A 22,604-nucleotide genomic window follows, 5' to 3' on the forward strand; every position below is an offset into this window, starting at 1 on the left:
GAGGGTGGTGAAAAGCGAAAGCTACGACAACGCAACGAGAGACATGGGTAGGCAAAGTACGTGTATACAGAAGAAACGCTAGTAGAGGCGAAAGGCTATACGCTGGATGAACGATGGCGAGCGATAATGGAGAGTCGTAATCGTCTACAGGGGGGCTGTGCAGAAGGGCCAGCCACCGTCTTGGCGGCCGGCAAGCGGACAGCGAGGGGGTCTGGGCGCGACACGAATGAAACTATCCACCCTGCCTGCACCTCTGCGCCGTAGACTGCTCTGCTTCGTATCTGTATACGCCGTTGCGCCGCTATTCGCGCGTTTGTCGTCGCGTTGCTCCACGCAGGAACAGCCGGATGCACAAAAATTCCAGTCAACGTGAACCTAGCGGCTGCATATTCGTACTATATCCGTACTAAACATAGAGGCGCGCTCAGCGGCCGCCCAAACAAACACAGCATGGTCATGCCTCAGCGCGCATACTGCCTGCGTCTCACTATAGGACTGCCATTGCTCGGCGCTTGTTCCCTCCAAGCGCGACTGAGTTCCTCCCCACCACACTAGCAGAGCTTCGTATGCTTCCCTCCCATGGCAACCACGCCCACCCGAGCCAAGTCGAGCTGTTTATTTCTTCTTAGACTGGTGCACAATATCGATGATCTTGTCGACTACCGACGGATCCGAAAGCTGTCGGGAGGCGTTAGTAAACATCATCCCACCAAGTACGCGTCATCGCCGTCAACAAGACAGAAATATTGGCAAAACTCAGACTTACTGTTGTAATGTCGCCCAACTGGTCCTCTTCTCCCGCCAAGATCTTGCGCATGATACGGCGCATGATCTTGCCGGATCGCGTCTTTGGCAGATCTGGCACCACAAAAATGGCCTTCGGTGCCGCAAACGGTCCAATCGACTTGCGCACTTGCATCACCAAGTCCTTCTTCACTTGGTCACTTGACTCTGTGCCGTCCTTCAGCGCTACAAAAGCGTTGACGGCTTGGCCTGTCAGTTCGTCATTGATACCCACCACGGCGGCCTCAGCCACTTGGTCTGCGCAACCGTCAGCAACTTGCATATCGGACTTTCGGACATAACGTACGGTGCTCGATAAGCGCGGCTTCGATCTCAGCGGTAGAGAGCCTGTGACCCGAGACGTTGACAACATCATCAACACGTCCGCGGATCCAGTAATAGCCCTCGTGGTCACGTCCGGCACCATCTCCAGTGAACTGCAGATATTATTAGAATTTGCATGTAAGTAATCAGCTTGCCCAAACTCACGTAGTAGCCCTTGTATACGTTCAGGTATGTGTCCATGTATCGCTTGTGTGCTCCCCAAACTGTGCGGGCCATGCTGGGCCACGGCTGTTTGAAGGCCAGTACACCCTCGACATCGTTGCCGTGAATCTCCTCGCCAGACACGGGGTCGATGATCGCAGGCTCGATACCGAAGAATGGCAAAGATGCGGATCCGGGCTTCGTGGGTGTGATGCCTCCCATGGGTGAGATGACGTGGGAGCCAGTCTCAGTTTGCCAGTAAGTCTGTCTCAGTCAGCAACAATGTCTATGGGCGTACTCAGCCGCAACTCACATCAACAACGTGTGCCTCCTCCTTTCCGACAATCTCAAAGTACCACTTCCAGACCTCGGCGGCAATTGGCTCACCAACAGATCCGAGAATCCTGAGGTTCTTCATCTTGTGCTTGACGTGCTCGTCACCCGCACGCTTGAGCAGCCGCAGCGCAGTGGGGGCGACGTAGAACTGGCTGACGTTGTACTTGTCGACGATGTCCCAGTAGCGCGAGAAGTTGGGGTAGGCGGGTGTGCCTTCGAAGACAACGGTAGCCACACCAAGCAGCAGAGGGGCGTATACGACATAGGTGTGTCCTGTGATCCAGCCCACATCACCACCGCAGAAGAAGACGTCGTTGTCGTGGATGTCGAAGACGTACTTTCCGGTTGCTGCTGCGCCGAGGAGGTAGCCTGCGGTTGTGTGCATGACACCCTTGGGCTTGCCGGTGGACCCTGAGGTGTAGAGCAAGAACAGAGGGTCTTCCGAGTTCATCGACTCTGGCGCAATGTAGTTGGGGTACTTCTCCACCTCCTCGTGCCACCACCAGTCGCGACCCTTGGTCCAGGGAACCTCGGCGCCGGTGCGCTTGTAGACCAGGCAGTGGCTGATGCCGGGACATTGCTTGAGAGCATCGTCGACAATCTTCTTTGTGCTGATGGTCTTGCCGCCACGCTTGCCCTCGTCGGTGGTGATGACGACCTTGCACTCAGCGTCGATGATACGGTCGCGTAGCGAGTCAGACGAGAAGCCTGCGAAGACAACCGAGTGGACGGCACCGATACGTGTGCAGGCCAAGAAGGAGATGACGGCCTCTGGAATCATAGGCAGATATAGAGCAACGGTGTCGCCCTTCCTCACGCCCATCTCCTTCAGTGTGTAAGCCAGCTTCGAGACCTGGCGGAGGAGTTCTCCGTATGTGATGATGCGGCCATCGCCCGCGTCGTCGGCCTCGTAGATGATGGCAGGCTTGTTGGGGTCCTTGAAGGCATGGCGGTCGACGCAGTTGTAGCTGGCATTCAGTCTGCCCTCGGCGAACCACGCGACATCGCCGTGTTCGAAGCTACCCGAGGACACGGTCTGGAAATCGCGCTCCCACGTGAGCAGTTCGCGCGCGAGTCGGCCCCAGAAAGCTTTTGGGTCGGTGATGGACTCCTTGTACAGCTTCTGGTACTCTTCGAGGTTCTCAAGATGCGGTTTCGAGTGCGGGTGCTTGCTGTGCGCGCGTTAGCTGCGTGCCGGGCTCTCGTCTGGGTGCGATCGCGATCTGGTGGTCGGCCAAACGCTCGGCGGCGCGGGGTCACCCCGCCCACCCGCGAGCTCTGGAGCTTGGATGACGCCGCAGCTGTCATTGGCTTGGTGCATGATGCAATGACCAAACAAACAGAGAGACTCACTCGTAAAACGCCTTGGGAACATGGAATGTGTCCACCTGGTGGGCTTCGGCCACGACGGGCGGCTTGACGTCTCCTTCAGACATGTCTGGGCTGGTCGATGTGGATTATTTAGCCTGGCTGGCGGGGCAAAGGAGCTCGGCTTCGGCGCGCTGCAATTTCGCGACGAGGACAGTTCAGCAGCTTCACCAGCGTGGAAGCGTAGTCTGGCAGGATCGCAGGTCAGAGACGGACGGATTGTCCAGAACAGTTATATGTCTCAATTCCGGGTAAAGGGGTCGGCGGTACGCTTGATTGCCGCAGGGGCCGGAGTGAAGTTGGTGAATGTTCGGGAAATAGCTGCTTAAGTGGAGCTTCGCGTGGCTGTTCAAGGTTCGAGATTGAGGCGACGCGGTTGGGAGAGGGAGTTTGTAATGCAGAGCACGAGATGGGCGAACGGCACTCTTATGAGCTGCGACTCTAGCAGGGCGTTGGTGATGTAGCCTTACCCCTCGCGTGCCTTCGCTGCGGGGACTGGAATATGACGAACAGCTTATTGCTGGCTTCTGTCTGGGCCCACAACCATTCCGTGGGCGGCACCATGATCCAATACGGATAGCATCCTGTGATGCCCTCCGTTTCTCCGGATCACTAGCACACCACGCCAGTCAGACTGTACTGCTGTGCCGATCCGCCGTCAATCTGCTTGACTGCCAATAATTGGCGACATTCAATTTGCCCTGCTTCACATGCTGTAAACGCGCGCAGCGACATGTTGGCCCATCAGGGCGGGCACTTATTCACCATCACCATGTACCTAGATATCCATGCTTGACCCTGAGGAAAACAGCTTCGGCAGGCAGCCGGCCCGCAACTTCGCGACCGCACAATATCTCCCGGCCGTACGCAATTGCCCGAATTCAAGCGGCGCAGTCGGCCTATAATGACTTGCAAAACTGTCATCACCTGGGCAGTGTCGAAAAGCAGGAGCTCTCCCGTAAGCTACAAGCTCGGCTACAAAGGTGCCGAACCCTCCTACAAAGCTCTTGGTATGACACCACACAAGCCCCAAGCACACCATTGTGACCAGACTGTCAAGAGTACAAGTTCTACATATCTGGCAGGTTGTGGAGCTGATCGCATGTTCCTTTGCAAAGAATGGGCCTGACCACGCGATGCCTGCAAGCATCAGCTTTCGGGCGTGGGGAAGAGGGACGCAGGACCCATCCGAGGCACCGGCAATTGTTACCGTTGGGCTGGTCGCCATATCTGTTCCCGCTTGTCTGTGCTAGCTGGTCCTTTACTGTGGACACTTTTGCATGGCGTGCTGGATTACTTACAAGAGCTAGTTGTTGTGGGTGTGTTTTGTGTGCAGTTCGCGCTAAGCTTTCACCGTGCGAGAGGGTAATATGTTCCGTCCTCGGCTGACAGCCCATGCGAACGCCCTTTGAGAGAACGCCTTTGCGCGCATGTCTTCGTGCACATGCTCAGATGTGTAATGCAGTTTACTGTAGGGTCTAACGTGCGATCAACACAGTGATCGCGATGCGACCATCCATACACATCTTGGCGTTCAAACAGCCGTCGTCATAGCTACCGGCATGCCGTATTGGCTGATGTTGGCAGGTCTGGGCACGCTGAAGCAGATGCCAACCAATAACGACTTACAGAGACGTATTAGTTGGAGCATTATCATTGCGGGGCCCCGCAGGAGAGCAATAGCCAAACCAAATATCTGTAGGGCTCGATGAGTCTACTGTGCCTCCTTAAATGAATCAACTCTATGGATTCGCATCGGGATCAAGAAACGGCCTGCATGCCCGGAGACTGGTCTCAACTCTGGCGAAGACCCAAGCCGTAGTAGCCGTGTCTCGCGTCAAACGGAACTTCGCGGCCTAATGGCGAAAAGATGGGCATGTATTCATCCAGTCTACATAGCAACAACAGTCCCATCCACTACATGTACCACCACATCCCCATCCCCACCCCCATCTCTACTATCACTCCTCCATTTCCTCTTCACCAACTCGGGATTAATCACAATCCCCCTCTCTCCCACCCCTTCCCACTCAAACTCATACGTATCCAACTGCCCAAACAACCATATCCTCACCGTCAGCGTATCCGTAATAATCCGAGCAAGATCCTCATCTCGATCCTGATCGCTAGACGTAGGATTCGCCCAAGGGAAGAAGGTAAGCGAGAAGTGTTCGGCTGCTTCGCGTGTTTCAGACTGTGCCATCCAGGATTTGCGTCGGTTCGGGTACCCGGTTATGGTGCTGTAGAGGTAGACGGAGACGCGGCGGCGGAGAGAGGTGGCGGCTATGAAGTCGGGATCTAGGATTGGGTGTGAGCTTAATGCCTTCCGTGGATCGAGGGGTAGGGATGGAGGTTTACCTGATCCAACGTCGGCGCCATTGGCGACGTGCGCCAGCTCTTCTGGAAATAATGTGCCTTCCCTGTCTTCTTTTTGCTTTGGCCCTGTTATACCCAGTACGTATGCTACGAGCGCATGCTTGAGTGCCGCAGTTGGACTCGAACATTCTTGCAAGAGTTCCGCCATGTCCACGTCTTTGATACCGAACTTGGCGATTGAAGGTTCCATACTCGGAGTGATACAGGCATGTACGTCGCGGTAGAACTGGTCGATATGCTCATGCATCATGCTGAACAAGTGCGACACGCCGTTCCACACTTCGTCATCGTCTGCTGCAGGGGGTAAGAACGAGGTAACATCCTTGGACGATTCGTTTGCCACGGCGGCGGGCGTTATCATCGGAGGAGATAATGCAGTAGTGGGCGTCGCTGGCATAGGTGTTTGCGATACCTGTACATATGGGCTGTGCCGCCCTCCTAGACTGCCGACACCTTTATGTTGCATCATTCCTAGATCGGGCGCGGAGTCGGCATAGCTTGGGTAATCTTTCGTACTGACATTTGTATTCTTGTGTTTATTCCGCTGCCTGAAGAGGAAGAAGGCGGCGGCGAATGCGATTGCTGCGCCAATGATGAATGTTCCGATGGCAATACCCGTTACTGCACCAGCGCTCAATCCCTTCGTCTCGTCGCCAGCTGCTACTCCTGCCAGGGTCGCGACCGTTGCCTGACTTGGATCTTGCGTCGTTACGGATGTTAGTTGGCTGGGTGAGGCAGTCTGGCTTCGCGAGGTTGATATTGATGTTCTTATGATTGAGGGCGTTTGCAATCCTAAGCTCGTGAAGGTGGGCTGGGTGCTAGGTTCGGCAAGTTGTGTGATGCTAGAGCCAAAGCCATCAAAGGTAGGTGATGGCTGTATGTCCGAAATGCCATCGGATGGAGAAATCCCCCATCCACCCGGCGTCCTTGTCAGAGCGAAACCAATCCCCTCCGTTTGTGCGGTACTTGTCCCGTCCGTCTCTGAGGTACTCGCGCCAAATTTCTCACATCCTGGAAACCAAGGAGTACATCGCGGTAGATCGTCGTCAAACGCGGTGGTCGTGAAACTCCGGATAAAAGGTAGCATCTTTACAGTACCCAGGTATATCGAGCCAAACCCAAGGCTGCACTTCAACCACGAATCCAACGGGCAAAAGGCGAAAAAGAGAGAAAAAGATCAGAAATCGAAACAAACCTCTCCAGCCTCAAGGCCACCTATGAACAAAGACAACCCCATCGTATAAGCCGATCAGGCTTCCAGCTCAGCCGCAGCATCCTACAAGGCACGCCGCACTCCGCCTCACGCACTGCAGCAACCCAAACCCCGAATCCTTCCAACTACCCAACTCCCAGACACACGCTTTGTTGCTTACTGTCGTACGGGCAATCAAGCCAGACGCCTTGTCATGATTGTGCAGCTTCCCACTATTAGGACGGCGTAACGTGGGGCGCAAGGGTAGGAGTAAGCAAACCAGTCCCAGTATGAGTGCGCGGATACGGCGATCCATTTGTTGCGCTAGGGCGGCGGCTGTTTTGTTGTTTGGGGGCCTGGGGATGCATGTGTGGATAAGGGCGGCTGTGCGCAGCCTTGTTCTTGTTTGCACAGCCTAGGTAAGGGTTGTCCGCGTTGTGCAGGGCAGGATTGGTTTTAGATTGCGGGTGTCTCACTTGTTGGTGGTTGTTTGAGAGGCGGGCGGGGAGATGTCACGGCACGTGGTGGTTAAATGGGGAAAGAGGGAGGTTTGCACATGCCATTTCTCAAATCCAGGTTGCCGGCGGGCAAGGGCAGGGTCTATGTGTTCTAGCGTCCACCACCACCACTTCTTCAAACCTTGTTTCTGGTTTTTCTGGTGAACTTCCCTCGAGTTCGCTTGTTGGTATGGGTACTTTGGCACCTTCGGTACCTTCAAGTTCTTGTGCGGTTTCTTGGCATGGAAGTTCTGCTGTGCTGTACGATCCTTTGTGGGCCAGCATCTCCACAATCTGATGGTGAGCTGAGACTTCAGCTGCGCTTTCATCGGAGCTATAACCCCGCGCTCTTTGTTTGCGTCGCCTGATACATACAAAGGCGATGATCAGGGCTACTAACACCGCCAAAGCCACGATGCCGGCTGCGATTCCTCCCTTTGCGCCGTTGGAAAGACTCTTTGAGTTGGTGGAAGCTGCGTCTGTGTTGGTTGAGGTATTTGACGGCGTCGAGGTTGGGGAAGTCGAGGAAGCTATCCATGTCGATTGTTAGCGATTGCTTTGTTGCTCATGGGGATTATGGAAACATACCCGTCACCTTCTCCAATCTCCCGTTCTTCAGGAAGCACCCTCGAAGGCCCAGTGTCTCACAATCTTTATCCAACCCCTCTACCAAATCCGGTGCCAACATCGCCGCATCAATCGCAAACCCGGGATACACAGCCGTCGCCGCATCAAACGTAGCGTTCATGAGCCAACAATTTTCGAATTCTGTCGCGCCGAGAGGTCGAAAATCGAAGCCGTAGCACAGCGGCTCTTTCTTGACGCAGCGACCCATGCAATCGGACCAAGTTTCTTCGAAGGTGGGATCGAGGAAGTCGACTTTGGCGCCAATGTCTTTCCCGCAGAGGTTTTGGAAGGGCACGGTGAGGTTGAAGTCGTGGTAGGTGGTGGTGTTGCCTTCGCATCTGTCGCTGTCTGATTGTGCGGTGGTGTGTGTGATGATTGTGAGAAGGCATGCGAGCCAGACGTATGAAGGCATTATGGGCAGCACGATAATGAGTCGTCCCCTACTTAGCAGACGGTAAACAGAGATCGGGAAGATACAAGAAAGGCCGGATTTACTGAGCACCTTCGGTAGCTAAAATACATCTTCTCCGTCTTCTCCCACAGCCTGGTAACGAGCATCGGCCCCCTCAACAGATGCAGCGGACATGCCGCAGACGATCCTCTCGACGTCAAGATCTGTACTTTACCCAATGATACTCGCACCGTGCATCTTCTCCTCCAGCCACATGTTCTTGGCAAAGCACGAGGCGTTCTCAGCCTTGTGCGAACCTCAGGAGCTATGCTGAGAAACTGGGTCCGTTGTAAGGGTGGAGTGTATAAATAGTCTGAATGAACGGGAGAGAAGACGATCTTGTATTTTACTGCGCCCTTGAACAGAAATGCTGCGCAAAAGATTGAACTTAGTGAGTAGCTAGCCTCGTCCGTCAGAGTGAGCGATATGTATGCCAAGAATATGGCGGTTCATGTGCATTGCGGGACGGCCTGCCGTAATCGTTGTTCATAGAAAAGATCAGCTTCAATGTTGATCAAATTTGCAAGTGTCGACTGGCTTGACGTTGTCAAGTAACCGCCATTGCTCTCCACCTTCCCTCAATAAGAAAACGGCCTAATAGCATACGTCTCCTTCTCCTCCGGCAGTGGCGAAACAGGCTTCTCCATAAATTCGGGGTACAAATACCACGCCAAGTGTTTGCCCTCCGTCTGCGCACTAGTCCACCCATTGCCCAACCAAGCCAACCTGTTGCTCGTCTTCCCCACACCATGTAGCTCTGTACCGTCACTCTGTCCCTCGAGCTCATCCAAATAAATATAGTCGAAGTCTTCCCACCTCGGACTCCTCATCGTCTCAACACAATGCAACGTACTTCCTGGCCAGAGCCCAACGACCTCGCCCGTCCCCTTGTTCTTGTACCAACTTCGGCATTCGTCGGCGAAGACAGTGCCCTGGAAGTAGGCGTCGACGTATTCGATGAAGTCCTTCTCGCGCGCTTCCTTGACAACCATGGCTGCGATGTTTTCTTTTTGGATCTTGCGGATTGCTTTGATGATGTAGTCGCCTAGGGTCTCGATCATGCACGTCAGGCTGCCGGAGCCGATTGCGGCGTTGGGACCGAGCATGGTGAAGAGATTGGGGAAGCCAGATACGGAGTGTGAGAGGTAGTTTACGGCGCGGTCCTCCCACCTTTTAGCAAGTGGCAGGCCGTTGCTGCCGGTTAGGGGGAACGGAGGTGGGGCTGAGGCTTTGAAGCCTGTGGCACACACGAGAACGTCGATTTCGTGCGTTTTTCCGTCGGCTGTGTGGATTGCGGATTCGGAGATGTGTGTTATGGGCGATGTGACGAAGTCGACATTGGGTTGCGTCAAGGCTTCGAGATAGCCTGGACCAGGCGTCAACCGACGGCACCCTGGGGAGAAGGAGGGTAAGAGTGCTTCGAAGATCTCAGGCTTGCTCTTCAGCCTCTCTTTCATGTGCTGATGGAACATATCCTTTGCGCCCTTTTGTAACTCAGTCCCTTTCATGGTAACAGCATGGATGCTGTTTCCATCTTCCTCGACTGAAAGCCTGAACTTGTGGTAATATTCTGGATCGTTCGCGAAACGATCGCGAAGCTCTGGGGGAATCGTCGAACCATTGAAACCGTACTTGTCCCATAGCTGTTGGCCGAAGGGAGGCGAGATCCACGTCTTACTACGCACAAAGGTACTAATATGAGTACCTGGTAGACGCTGCAGCGACGGGACAATCTGGATGGAGGAGGAACCAGAACCGATGACGCCTACTCGCTTGTTGTTGAAGTCGTAGGCTTGATTCCAGACTGCCGAATGCATGACCTCGCCTTTGAACGTCTCAAAGCCCTTTATCTCAGGCCAAGATGGTGTGTTCAAACCACCCCTCCCTGAAACAAGTACGTCGGCCTTGTCCTGTAGCACATCTCCTGTGTCGAGATTCTTCACTGTGATGTTCCACTTCGCAGTCTTGCCATCCCAGTGGCATGCCTGAATCTCATGGCGTAGCTTGATGAAGCGATCCGCGGAGTACTTGTGCGCTACGTCTTGGAGGTAAGATTGAATCTCCGCAGACGGGGCATAGAGCGACGACCAGTTCGGGTTCGGTTGGAACGTATACTGGTATGAGTGAGCTGTAGATTATTAGCCGTGGTTGTACTCGTAAGTTCAAGCTTGCTTACATGGTATGTCGCATGCGCAACCGGGATATCTGCGATCAAGTCAGTGAATGCACTGCGAAACAGTAAGAAGACCTTGGTTAGTCACAGAAGAAATGCTTACCTGTTCTCGTACCAAGTCCCTCCAACGCCGCCATTCTTCTCATAGATGACAAGATCGACATTTCTCAATCTCTCTGGAATGCGAATGCCGCAATAGATGCCCGAGTATCCAGCACCGATAACAACAACTCTCAGACGTCGCAAGTTTTCCACAGGCGCATCGTTGAGCTTGAAAGGCGGCTTCGCTGAAAGCCCATTGGCATCCTCGTTAATGGAAATGCCAGGCGCGTCGATAGGAAGGTTAGGTACTGCCGACATCGTCAAGAAAGAACGAGTTACACAATAGGAGTAATTGCGCGACGTGTATCCAAATTAAATGGTTTATTCAGAGGCTAGACTGGCCAGCGTAGGTGGTAGTATAGAGTATGACAGAAACGATCCAGATGATGTTGGCCGCAAAATGGCGACAGAGAACCGTTATAAGTACGGCCACCTACACCCCTCACCATCGTCAGGGTTGGCCGTATGATACAAGTGCCGAAGCAGTAGGCGGAGCGTTAGCGAGACGTCGAGTTACCAGTCGGATTCAGCAGACGGCCTGGGGTTCCACCGCTAGGCTTAGCCTATCAGAGCGCGACAGCCTCCGCATCTGTGTCGGCCGAGGCGCCACCCCGGACCTCCACATGCGTCCCGCTGCATCCCGCAACGCGCTCTTAGTGACTTCGCGGAATGTCCCCGTGAAGACTTGCGCGTTCGGCTCTGGATAGTTTTCTATCCGTCCTGTGCAATACAGCTGAGAAACCCCTGCGATGAGCGGCGCGATAGTTGTACCGCAGAGCTGCAATTGAGTTTGTTCCATAGACGATCCCCGGTACTACCTCGGAACCGTGACGATAGCAATCTGTAGTAGTGTAAGCAATTGGAAATCTTCTCTTCGCATTTTGCATACCTGATTTCCAAGAGCGATAGATAACCTAGAACTATCTGGCTCCCAACCAAGACTGTACTCTCCGTCTATGGCCGGGTTCCATTTGTCGCTGGGAGTTTCACTGGCGCGCCACGAGGCAATTGGTACATCTCTCTTTTCTACATCCCAAACAGTGACGGCATCGGGGCCTGCAGCAGCTAAGAGCGACCCGTCTGGAGAGAAAGCAATCTTAAAGGCCTGCGTACCATCCGTGGTAGGTAGATATTTGACGCATTTGAAAGGTTCGTTTGCGTCCCAGATGCGCGTTGCACCAGCCATGGAGCTCGTTGCAAGCAGAACAGAGGGCAGCGAAGAACCGTTCGTAAGGTGGCTGGTCTTTGATTTTACGCGGAAGCTGAGATCGGTGGGGTACTCATCAGGATATTCGTGGACCTGTAGTTGTATCGAGTCGTTGGGGTGGAGGATGCCAAGATAGTACTTCCTGTCTTCGATACCCAGCACGGCGATGATCCTAGACGCAGCGTCATACTTGACTGTTTCCCATGTTACTGAAGTGTCGAGGGTTTGCTGGGTAGTCAGGGAATCGTTGACTTGGTAGATCTTGAAGAGCTTGATACCACAAACGACAAAAGCAGAGTCACTTATCCAGTGGGCGTCGAATATGGCCGTGTCGGTGAATTCGGTCCATGCGGGTATAGAGTCGCTATCGTTCTTCCACACCTTGATGGAACCCTTTTCGCCGTCTGTTGATATCGAGAGCAGCAAGTTTCGTTCGGGGTTCCAGCGAAGCGTGTTGATGAGGCCGGCAGTGGAGGAGATGACCTGTGAGGCCTGGCCGCCTTCGGTAAGCTTGATGAGCTTGTCCATCATCATCTTCTCTCCGACTTCGTTGGATCGCTGTTCTCGCACAGAGACAGTGAGTTCGTTGTCGGAATGCCAGCATAGCGCGGTGACGTCGAAGTTGTCGACGGGTAAGGGTATGTCGAAATGCTGGGTAGGGGGTTCATGGCCAGGGTCTTTGCTCACAACGTGAACTTGGAGGAGGGATTTGCCGGCTGCGAGCAGTACAGGGGAGTCTATAGGCCCCCATAGCGTGTGCTCGATAAGACAGGCAGGGTCTGAGGGGGGAGGGATGGAGACGATGCCGGGAGTGAGATCAGCCACAGCGATGGCCTCGGTCTGGATCTCAGCGTCCTGGCCGATGCTGAGGGTGGATATGGGGATATCAGCAAGCGAGGGCGACTCGGCTTCCGAGACCATGGGCTCCGACTCAGCCCGCACGCTGTTGGTCACATGGGTGGTGCCGTTGTGCTCGATGTCCATGGCATCGCCGTTGACCTGGGGCTCGGGGCGCGGCTCGACGCCATTCGTCGGCTTCGTCTTCTTGCGCTTGAGCGTCTTCTTGGGCGGGGGTTCTTGGACAGCGCCGTTGGCCTCGGCGGCGAGTTCGTGTGCGGGAATGCCCTTGTCGAGGGTCAAGAGGTTGCCATTGCGCGCCGAATAGGGTCGTCCGTGGTCGCTGCCGAACTTGTAGCGCGGCTCCGTCTGCGCTCGTCAGTACCAGCTTCCCGCGCGCGTGTATGCGACGTACATTGCAGGCCTCGGCCTGCAGCTGGTCGAAGCACAGCCCGTCCTGGACGAGCCTGATGAGGGCGTGCTGCTCGATGTTCTTCGCAAAGGGCAGCGTGTCGGGGTCGCGGATCCAGCATCGCGAGAGTTGCAGGGCGGCATTACCGAATCCGGCCTCCTGAAGATATCGCCATACTGCACCTAGACGTCAGTCATGCAGGCCAACAGAGGCGTGGGCTGGGGACGTGTACCGAGATAGTTCATCGCGTTGCTGCTGAGAGTCTCCGCCATGGCGCATCCTGTACGCGCTGCATGCGCCGGGGAGCTGAGTGCGTAGGGTCGGTGGTAGGCGGGGCGTGCTGGGTGCGCGATTCGTGGTGGTGGTCGTCGTCGAGCTGGTAGGAGGATCGAAGGCTACCTGCAACTACTCAGCACTCTGGCGGCCGCTAGTCCCCACAGGATCTCCGTCCGAGCGTCGTTCATGATCCCTGCCGTCGACACATGCAGACGCTCCCACGCCTGCATGCTCAATTCACCAAAGACACCTCCACCGCCCGTCTGGACCTGCCCGGGCCGATACGTGAAGGACGCCCGACTGCCTCACCTCCCGCCTCCAGACGCCGCATTCTCCCCACCATGGCGCGCATCAACCTGCCCCCGCTCACTCGGGGCGTGCTGGCGGCCGTCGTATTCTTTACGCTGGTAAATTTCGCACTGCGACCCAACGCCAACCTGGTAGAGAAGATCGAGAAGCCAATCATCGGCGTGGGAAACGGCGTCCCGTGGCTCACCATCGTCCCCCGCTATTCGGTGCCGTGGTATCCTTGGGTCTTCGCGCTGGCGACGGTGGTGGAGCAGAACCTCCTCGGCCTCATCACCACCGGACTCACCGTCTTCTATGGCGGGCGCTACCTGGAAAGAGCGTGGGGGTCTCACGAGTTCACCAAGTTCATGCTCTTCGTGGCCATGATACCCAACATGCTCGCCTATCTGCTCTACATCGTCGGCTACCTGGTCATGGGCAAGACCTCTCTGATGTGAGCACTCGGCCTTCTTCCCATGCACTGTACTGACCAAGCATAGGCGCACGACCATCTCTGGCGGCATTGCCATCCAAGCCGGCTTTCTCGTCTCCTTCAAGCAGCTCGTGCCCGAACACACCGTGGCCATCGCAAAGGGCCTCATCCGCATGCGCGTCAAGCACTTCCCTGCCATCTTCCTCCTCACCAACACAATTTCCGGCATAATACTGGGTACCGAGACAGCCATGTTTCTGGCATATTTCGGCTTCTTCACTGCCTGGATCTACCTCCGCTTCTACCGCATAAGCCCATCACTGTCGTCTACTGCAACTGGCGACGGCTCTGTCATCCGCGGTGACGCCTCAGACACCTTCTCGTTTGCCCACTTCTTCCCGGAGCCCATACAAACCCCCGTTGGCGCCCTCTCCGACGGCATCTACAACACACTCGTGTCGCTCAAAGTGTGCATACCCTTCTCAGATCAGGATATTGATGCAGGCAACGAACAGGCGAGCGCCCGGGCTGAAGGGGGCTTACCCAGCATCATGAACCCCAACAGCAAGGGCGGTCGAGGAGGAGCCACACGTGCCGAGGCGGAAAGGAGACGTGCTCTCGCTCTAGAGGCTCTGAACCAGCGCCTGAACGCGGCAGCGTCTCGGGGTCCAAGTGCCGCTGCTCCGTCAGCGCCTTCTGTCTCTGGACCTACCGAGTCACTGGGCGAGACAAACTACGAGCCGGACCGACCAGAAGCACCCGAGAGGTCAGGGGCGTAGTACACTCGCTCTCAGGGATATCTTAGATCGCTTTGATTACCATTCGTCGTTCATATACCCGTGGCAGCAGGCCCCTCTCCTTCTCCACCGAGTACCTAGAAGTCCTCGGTGTTTTGGGCATGGGACATTGCGGCGGCGTCTTGTTAGCGTTACAGCGCTTTGTTTGGTCGCGTTATTGGAGCGCATATGATACCACCACTCGGGAGGGACTTGTCAGTATTCTTGTACCCAATTATCGTCTACTATCAGAATAGAGTAAGTCGACTGTTTACAAGTCCATCGTTCCATCCGCCGGCTGTTGCACCTTGCGAAAGACGTTGCCGCGACGCAGCGGGCCAGTGCCAGAAACGGCACTTCATCAACAATGCGCACTCAAGTGCTCAACTGTACTCGACTTGATTCAGCACTGCCGTTGCGTTTCAGTCGACATACATCTCTCATGCGCACATAATCGAGCGCCTCCCAGTCACCACCCGCACTTTTGAAGACTACGTTTCCGCAGAAGTCCTCGAAGGGATGCACGCAGCCTACGTGCAGCCTGGTCGCGTACTGCAGGTGATCAGTGCGACCGGGCATTTTGTTACACAACTCTACCCGCCGAGTCTCACGGAGCCGGTAGGGAGCAAGTGTCGTGACAGTTGATACACAGAAAAAGAAATTGCCGTCTCATATTGCTTTGGGAAGAAAGATGCTCTCACCTCCACGAGACGTACAACTCACGAGAAGTACAAGTAGACCGGAAATCTCTATAATTTCTGTAGACAACGCGCGTCCTATTCACATTTCAGACCTATCAAATCTCTCTACTTTGACAGTAGCAAATCGTCCATCATGTACACATCCATCCTCACCACCCTCCTCATAACCGGCACCACCCTCGCCGCAAGTCTGCCCCCGAGCCCAGGTCATCCTTTCATCCCCTCAGAATACGTCCCAGAATCTGCACATCCAGCTGCAAAGCGACAAGGCCTCCCCCTCGGCGATGTTCTAGGCGGAGGCGATGTTCTGGGCGGAGGCGGTCCTCTGGGCGGCCTAGGAGACTTATTAGGCGCTGGAGGCGACGCCGAGAGCTCTTCCGCTGCGCCTGCCCCGGCTCTGACTCCTGTTCCTAGAGCATCAGATATCGTCATGACGACCACCATGGTCACTGTAACAGCGACCTTGTCTACGCCGTTGCCAGAAGCGCCATCAGCTTCCGTGTCTCCCGTGCCTGAAGATCTGGCCGGCGTCTACGTCTGCGATGACATCAACTGGAATGGCGCATGTTCGCACCACTTCACCAAACCAGGCGGTTCAGATATCGACTGCGCGCAACTGTCTGGTAGGGAATCTTCGATTGGACCTGATCCCGGGTTCTTGTGCGAGTTCTTCACGTATGTACTAACAATTCCTCTACTCTGGTTCCTTAGCTAATACCTTCGTTAACAGCAACAATTCTTGCCACAAGACTCCTGGCGTTGAATCCGATTTCCTCAGCTTGAGCTGGCCCGGTAATGCAGATCTGAGGAGTACGGACAAGGGTGATTTGAATGATAAGTTCTTGAGCTATGTTTGCTTCAAGGTGTTGTAGGAATGTGAATTGGGGAGATGGGGATTGAGAGTTCCGCAGGTTTAGGAGGGGCTTGAAAAAGGATTGAGTGAGAGACTGGTGCTTTCGTTCAGGTTCAATTGATGATTTTACGACTCAGATCTAGACTGTTGGCATGCTGAACCTTTTCGTGCGTATGCTGGTGGATGCTTAGTGCCCCGTGGTTCCTGCGCATCGAAGCAGCATATACAGTCGTTACTGACAGTCAATGGCCATGTGCTACTTCTTGTGCATACATGTTTCTCGGTAGCACATGTCAGGCACGCTACAAGCTCGCTCCTCACATGCCCCGTTGCACTCTTTGTTTGTTTATTTTACCTGCTCCCATTCTACCTCCGTCCTTCACCACATCTCTTCCACACCACTCTTCTGGGATGCGACCCATTCTTCTTCGTTCTCAATCATCTTTACTTCTATCCTCATATATTGCTTCCAACTCTCATTCATCACCACGACGCCTCAACACTCTGTCTCTATCGTTATCATATCGTCACCACATCTTCATCACTCCATCGCTACGGACGAGAACACACACAGCACAGCCTCAACGTATTCAGCGAGCTCCAGAAGTACAGCAAGTACGGAGCAGTCTCTACCTCGAGTTGCTTAGCCAGGCGCAAGATTAGGGCTGGGGTAGCGACCTCTTCTGTCTTCGTTGCGGCAATTATAGTCACACCAATGAGAACTACCAAGGCAAGCGCTGCTACGCCAAGGTCAAGTGCAATCACTGTACCTCTTCCCAGTTGGATGAGCACGTTGGTCTCGTACCAGTCGTCCATTGACAATATCGCTACGACAGTATGTATCTGATCCCGGAACCTCTCCATGTCATACTAACTGTTCCTTAGTATCATTACGACATTCATACCGCCATATCTCGCACATTCTTATCCAGTCTATCGATATCGCCATCGTTCCCCCGCCAGCTCTTATCCTGCCACGATCGAAGGCTTCTACAAGAACACCACGGTTTGACGCAACTACGAGGTCAATCCATGATCGATAACACTTTCCTAGAGGAGTTCATGTATCCACAATGCAACATCGCTCTTATCGGAAGCATTGCTACAACGGTATGCATCCGACGCTACAACTTCTCTGTGCCATACTGACTGTTTCTTAGTATTCTTACGACATCTTTACCTTGTTCATCCCTCCATTGGCAACACTGCCCTAGAGGAAGTCAGATACTCGAGGACCGACATGGCATCGATCATCACGACACCACTATCGAGGATGTCGGATTCTTCCAGTGCATTTTCGGCAACATCGTTACCACTGTATGTTTCTTACTCTAGAGCTTCGCTACGTCTTACTGACTGTTTCTTAGTATTATTACGGCATCTCTACCTCATTCATCCTCATTCTTCGAAACATGTATCCTCAAAAGCCATCGACATCTTTCTCGTCAACCGTTTCACCTCAGCCGTTACAGTGTCGATTTCAGCAGACTGAGATCGTTAGGAACGCGCTCGTGCAACGTGAACAGCTGGAGATGCAGAAGGTGCGCGAGCAGCAGATGGCGCAACAACAGGCAGCGCAACAACAGGCAGCGCAACAGGCGCTATCGCTGCGCTGATACCCCTTGTCCCATCCGCGACACTCGAGGTACGTCTCATTCGATAGCTAGGTATCTCATTATTCATAACCAACTTCAATATTCCAGCGTCCCGCCATCGTATTGCCATATTCTTGATATCCTTCTTCTAGGACGGTCCTCATTCTCGTCATCAACTATTCCTTCCTATCATCATCGCCATTGTTCAACAACATTCTTACGCCATATCAAAAATACTACTACTACAACCTCGCAAACGCTCACATTGTTGGTTTTTCTTGCCGAGCCACCCGATACCATGCTAACAAGAGTTCAAGGTTACCCGTCAGAACTCCAACAGGGACGAAGAAAACGCTGTGCATGCACTCGAAGCCGTCACCTTCATCCTATTCTTTGGCCCCGACCATCGGTCTACGACTGGTGCTTTTCCTTCATCGCTATCACATTCCTATCATCACCATCTTCATCAATACAATATCTTCGCTGTTTGGAGCTCTCGACTCCAATACCATCTCGCACCAACTCAACACCATCACCAATACTGCAGCCAGTGGACACTCCTCATCGAAGCTCGGATGACAAGTTTTCATTGTAAGTTTCCCTTCCAGCCGCGCTTCCTCATCTAGAGAGAGTACGCGTTGTACCTAGCATCTCTCCGTGCTTGACTAATCTGGCTTCAGCATTATTCCGCTATCCTTTCACATTCTTTCGACGATTTCGTTTCTATTATCGTTATTCTTGTCATCATTCAACGCATCCTGGCTACAGCAGATCGCCAAAACGCAGTTCTCGACTATCATTTTCGTCGCCTTCCCCCATTCACCGACGTCGCTTTCGTAACCAAGGAACTTGGCGTTGGCCAGGAAGGCGAGGTAAGTGCGCGAAGATCCATGCTTAACTATCATGCTAACAGTTGATAGGGAGCACAACACAGACGCGAGAGTATTGCCTTTCCACAGTCCCAGGACCAACGAGCCGATTTGTCACCGTAGTGACACTTAGAGCCTGCTCGCAATAACACGCAACCTCTAAACACATGCGCATTCGCCATGGAGACAAAAGGCGCGCTAAAGCCATCGCTTTCATCTGGAGCAGCTTCTCATCACGGAGGGCGTCAGCTACGCGTGCCAATTCCAGCTACCACATCATTCTTATCGCCTTTCGTATATCGATATTCCATCTTTATACCTCGGGCCGCACACTGTGCTCTCCAAATTCTTCACTACCGAGTGGGTTCGCATCTTTACCTTCATTCTCAACAACTCCATTCTTTATCAGCATTCAGCGACTGTCATCCATATCCTCGTTCTAGCCATGCATCTGCTCCAGTCAATTCCAGATCTGAGGGGTCTGCTCCCTATCATTTCGCATTCATTCATATCCTATCGTTATGCCTACGGCGTCGCACAGGTCAAGCTCGGTTACCTGTCTCGTGTCCTTTGAATCTACAACACACCGAGATTCAGGAACTGAAAGACCGCGTCAACGCCCGCGCATCGTCTTGTCCGATGCGTACATACCATTAGTAGCAGGAGCGACTGCGCGAGAAGTAAATGATCCCTGGGGTTCATGGGCTGGATGTTAATCGTCGCAATTTGAGGTCCATGTGGATGGAAACGTCACCTTGAGAACTTTGGGAGCAGACTTCGTTGGTGTAGTTCTTATCTTAGAGAATACCATGCTCTCTTGTCAATCTTGCTTCCCATGTCAGTGGTGCCGATGCTTCGTCTGACGCCGAAGCGCAGAGAAGGCATTTTCCAGTGTGCGATCGAGATTCAGAGCCTCGTCCTCATCTCTCACAAGCCCCGATTCTTGCATGACGCGCCAGAAGGCGCATTGTTCATCGTCATTTAGCTATATCCTCGGACTAAAGGACGGGAATAGCCTTCGTTCGTGGAATTTATGTCTTCCGCGCCATTCCCATTTCAGTTTAGTGCATCATTTACCAGGTCCGCGATCGTCATCGCAACGGTCATCTTGCCACAAAGCCACCTCTGTACCCCCGCATCTTCTCAATGTCTTTGACTACCACCTTTTCCTAGTGTCATGCGCAATATCGCAAAGTAAATGCTTGGCCAATTACGGCTACGCAACATGCAGTAGCATCGTCGCTGTAGAAAGATCGCGGAGTTCTCCAAAGGCTACCCGGTTTTCTCGTCCTGTGCAATTTATTCTGAGGCCACGATTCAGGTCACTCCGGAACTTGTTTACTATTCTACGAGATTAGTAACGGTTCTCCGTGTTAGCCTTGATACTAAGTACAATGTTGCACAGTATAAATGCGTGCGTAGTCGCAGTGCCACGACGCGCCGCGCATCTTTCAAACCATCAAATTTCATCATGAAGCTATCCGTATCCCCTCTCGTACTACTAGCAGCCATCGACAATGTCACGGCTGTTCGCTTCCTCGGCCGTGTGGATCCAGACACGCAAGAATTGACATGGCCTGGAACCGGCGTATCCTTCACTTTTACAGGTTCCTCCGCTAGCATCGGCATCGAGGGCACAAGCGGCACCAACAGTGCTCAATTGACCATCGATGGCGTAGCGACTGTCATTCCTGATGTTAATGGCACCTCCATCAAAACACCCGCTGATCTCCGCAACGGCAAACACACGGTCGAACTGCGGAAACGATCAGAAGCTTCATATGGCACCATAACCATTGGCAACGTAACAACGGACGGCACCTTCGGTCCAGACATCTACGCCTCGCGCAAGATCCAAGTCATTGGGGATTCCATCACCGTGGGCTACGGTCTCGACGGCGTCAACCCATGCGTGAACAGCGCCGCTGTGGAGAACAACCCCAAGACCTACGCCGCCCTGGCTGCCGACGCATTAGATGCCGACTACGACATCATAGCCTGGAGCGGCATCGGTCTAACGAGAAACTACGTCTCTCCCACCCCCGATCCAAGCGACATCATGCCTCAACGCTGGACCAGATACGGCGCTCTCGATCCGCTGAACAGCTACACGTTTCCCGCAAACGCCACACCAGATGCTGTAGTCATCAATCTTGGTACCAACGACTTTGGCTATCAAGCCGGCGTCCGCGACCCGATCGTTCCGGCAGAATACACCGCTGCCATGGTCAACTTCGTCAAGACGATCAAGACACACTACCCAGAGGCTGCTTTCTTCCTTCTGACATCGCCTATGCTTGGCGACGGGTATCCTGCAGGTCAGGCACAGAAGACTACGCAGACGAATGCATTGAACGCTGCGATTGCGCAACTTAAGAACAGCACGAAGATCAGTCTGGTGGATATGCCATCGCAGGGCTCAGACGTTGCTTGTGATTACCATCCCAATGCTGCGACACATGCGGAGATGGCGGAGCTTCTGACCAAGGCTCTTGCTGGTGAGCTGGGTTGGTGAGGAAGTAGAGTCGTTGTAAAGAGGGGTTGAAGATGTATATATTTTGACACTGTAAATGTATCTAAGATTATCGTTGATGCTGAAAAATGTCGGTACGTGATGACTATCAAACTTATTGCGTAGACATATACTTTGTTCGACCCGGTCTACGTAAGAAAGATCAATCGCGTCGCTCGCAACAAGCATCTATGCAAGACATGACATGCAGATGTTCACTCCAAAAGCCCGCGTGGTACAAAGTGTACCATCACAACATCTCCCGAGCAAGCGCTTTTGTTCCACACCATCACATCTGAACAACACTGACCTTTTGTCCAGCCCTTCTGCCACAACTCTCATAACAGCTCACACAAACTATCGAGAAGAGAGGCTCCTTGACATTCACACCATATACACCGAGAGTAACTCTTCTACGTCCACAGGCCGCATCCCAGTGACGAGGCCTCAGGCACAAGCATCTCCCTTGCCCATGCTACATCTGTACAAACCCTTACTTCCACGATACCACATTTCTCCACATGACCCTCTACACCGAAACATCTTCATACATTTACAACCCACCTCCACCGGTCCACCCCCACCTCACGCCACCCCAAAAGACCGTCTCACCTTTGCCCCTTCCGCCCACAATATTCGCCCCCCGAATCGGCCCTTCACTCACAATGGAAGATCCAGACTATCCCCTCAGGTCAAGATCCAGAATCCAAAAATCGTATGATAATACCATCAAAGTTCACCATTTCGGACCGTCGAAGGAAAGTTATCACCTGGACCCTGGCGCGGGGGTTCCGCTACATTTCGAGACACAATGGCACCCGTAACGAGGCTGGCTGCAGTCTCGATCCGGCGAGTTGGAAAGCGGAAAGCATGTGATAAGGGAAGGGATGTGTTGCGTTACGACGCACGCGATTGCGCCATATAAAGTTCTCACCCTCGGTCCGTTCTGGGGTGTGGACAACTTTAATTTTCCAACGCGGGTTTTTGGGGAATCTGGAACCTGGGAAACTTGTGTCTTCGATGCGAGGCAGCATGGGGGGTTCTTTGGGGAGTGGGATTGTCTCGTGCGTTCGTTTGGCTTCTTCCGGCTCTTTGAGTTTATGGGTAGCTGGGGTGCTGGTGGTGCGTGATGCTGGATCCTTGTGTTTGCTTGCATGTCGGAGGACCCTTGGGATCTACTTGCGTGCTCTCGCGCGTGTACATACGCGGTATATCCTTGTCGTAAGGGGTAGACTGCGTGAATTCTTGAGGCAGCTCGGTAGCCGTGTAGGCTATTGAAACTGTATTCGAGGGGGTTGAAAGAGAACTGTAGTTCGTACCTACGCTGGTTGAAAGACCTCGCATTCGTATTCAGCCGTGCGATAGCGTTGATAAAGGGTCTTAAGGTATGGGGATGGTGGTCATCTGATGGTCAGTGCTGCTGTGGGGTGAACCGTCCTGCGCGATGGCTGCCA

The 22,604-nt window shown here is 53.6% G+C and overlaps 6 protein-coding genes across 6 annotated transcripts; 2 read left to right on the forward strand and 4 right to left on the reverse strand.

Annotated features, from left to right (window-relative positions):
* Positions 1 to 615: 615 nt before the first annotated feature.
* J4E83_003975 (uncharacterized protein) lies at positions 616 to 3,041 on the reverse strand (the record flags this gene model as incomplete). Its single annotated transcript, XM_049330907.1, has 6 exons — positions 616 to 678; positions 767 to 1,041; positions 1,091 to 1,220; positions 1,273 to 1,533; positions 1,583 to 2,777; positions 2,959 to 3,041. 6 exons carry the CDS (start codon positions 3,039 to 3,041, stop codon positions 616 to 618), a joined length of 2,007 nt encoding a protein of 668 aa, XP_049190324.1.
* A 1,823-nt stretch (positions 3,042 to 4,864) lies between these two features.
* On the reverse strand, positions 4,865 to 5,871 carry J4E83_003976 (uncharacterized protein; the record flags this gene model as incomplete). Its single annotated transcript, XM_049330908.1, has 2 exons — positions 4,865 to 5,761; positions 5,866 to 5,871. The coding sequence occupies 2 exons, from the start codon at positions 5,869 to 5,871 to the stop codon at positions 4,865 to 4,867; spliced, it is 903 nt and encodes a 300-aa protein (XP_049190325.1).
* Positions 5,872 to 8,694: 2,823 nt separating this feature from the next.
* Positions 8,695 to 10,649, reverse strand: J4E83_003977 (uncharacterized protein; the record flags this gene model as incomplete). Its single annotated transcript, XM_049330909.1, has 3 exons — positions 8,695 to 10,244; positions 10,271 to 10,287; positions 10,393 to 10,649. 3 exons carry the CDS (start codon positions 10,647 to 10,649, stop codon positions 8,695 to 8,697), a joined length of 1,824 nt encoding a protein of 607 aa, XP_049190326.1.
* Positions 10,650 to 11,205: 556 nt separating this feature from the next.
* On the reverse strand, positions 11,206 to 12,852 carry J4E83_003978 (uncharacterized protein; the record flags this gene model as incomplete). Its single annotated transcript, XM_049330910.1, has 2 exons — positions 11,206 to 12,804; positions 12,847 to 12,852. 2 exons carry the CDS (start codon positions 12,850 to 12,852, stop codon positions 11,206 to 11,208), a joined length of 1,605 nt encoding a protein of 534 aa, XP_049190327.1.
* A 612-nt stretch (positions 12,853 to 13,464) lies between these two features.
* J4E83_003979 (uncharacterized protein) lies at positions 13,465 to 14,623 on the forward strand (the record flags this gene model as incomplete). Its single annotated transcript, XM_049330911.1, has 2 exons — positions 13,465 to 13,865; positions 13,912 to 14,623. The coding sequence occupies 2 exons, from the start codon at positions 13,465 to 13,467 to the stop codon at positions 14,621 to 14,623; spliced, it is 1,113 nt and encodes a 370-aa protein (XP_049190328.1).
* A 5,486-nt stretch (positions 14,624 to 20,109) lies between these two features.
* On the forward strand, positions 20,110 to 21,153 carry J4E83_003980 (uncharacterized protein; the record flags this gene model as incomplete). Its single annotated transcript, XM_049330912.1, has 1 exon — positions 20,110 to 21,153. The coding sequence occupies one exon, from the start codon at positions 20,110 to 20,112 to the stop codon at positions 21,151 to 21,153; it is 1,044 nt and encodes a 347-aa protein (XP_049190329.1).
* Positions 21,154 to 22,604: the final 1,451 nt, after the last annotated feature.

The sequence above is a fragment of the Alternaria metachromatica genome (genome assembly GCF_023757995.1).
Source record: "Alternaria metachromatica strain BMP 0045 chromosome Unknown scaffold_6, whole genome shotgun sequence".
NCBI lineage: Eukaryota > Fungi > Ascomycota > Dothideomycetes > Pleosporales > Pleosporaceae > Alternaria > Alternaria metachromatica.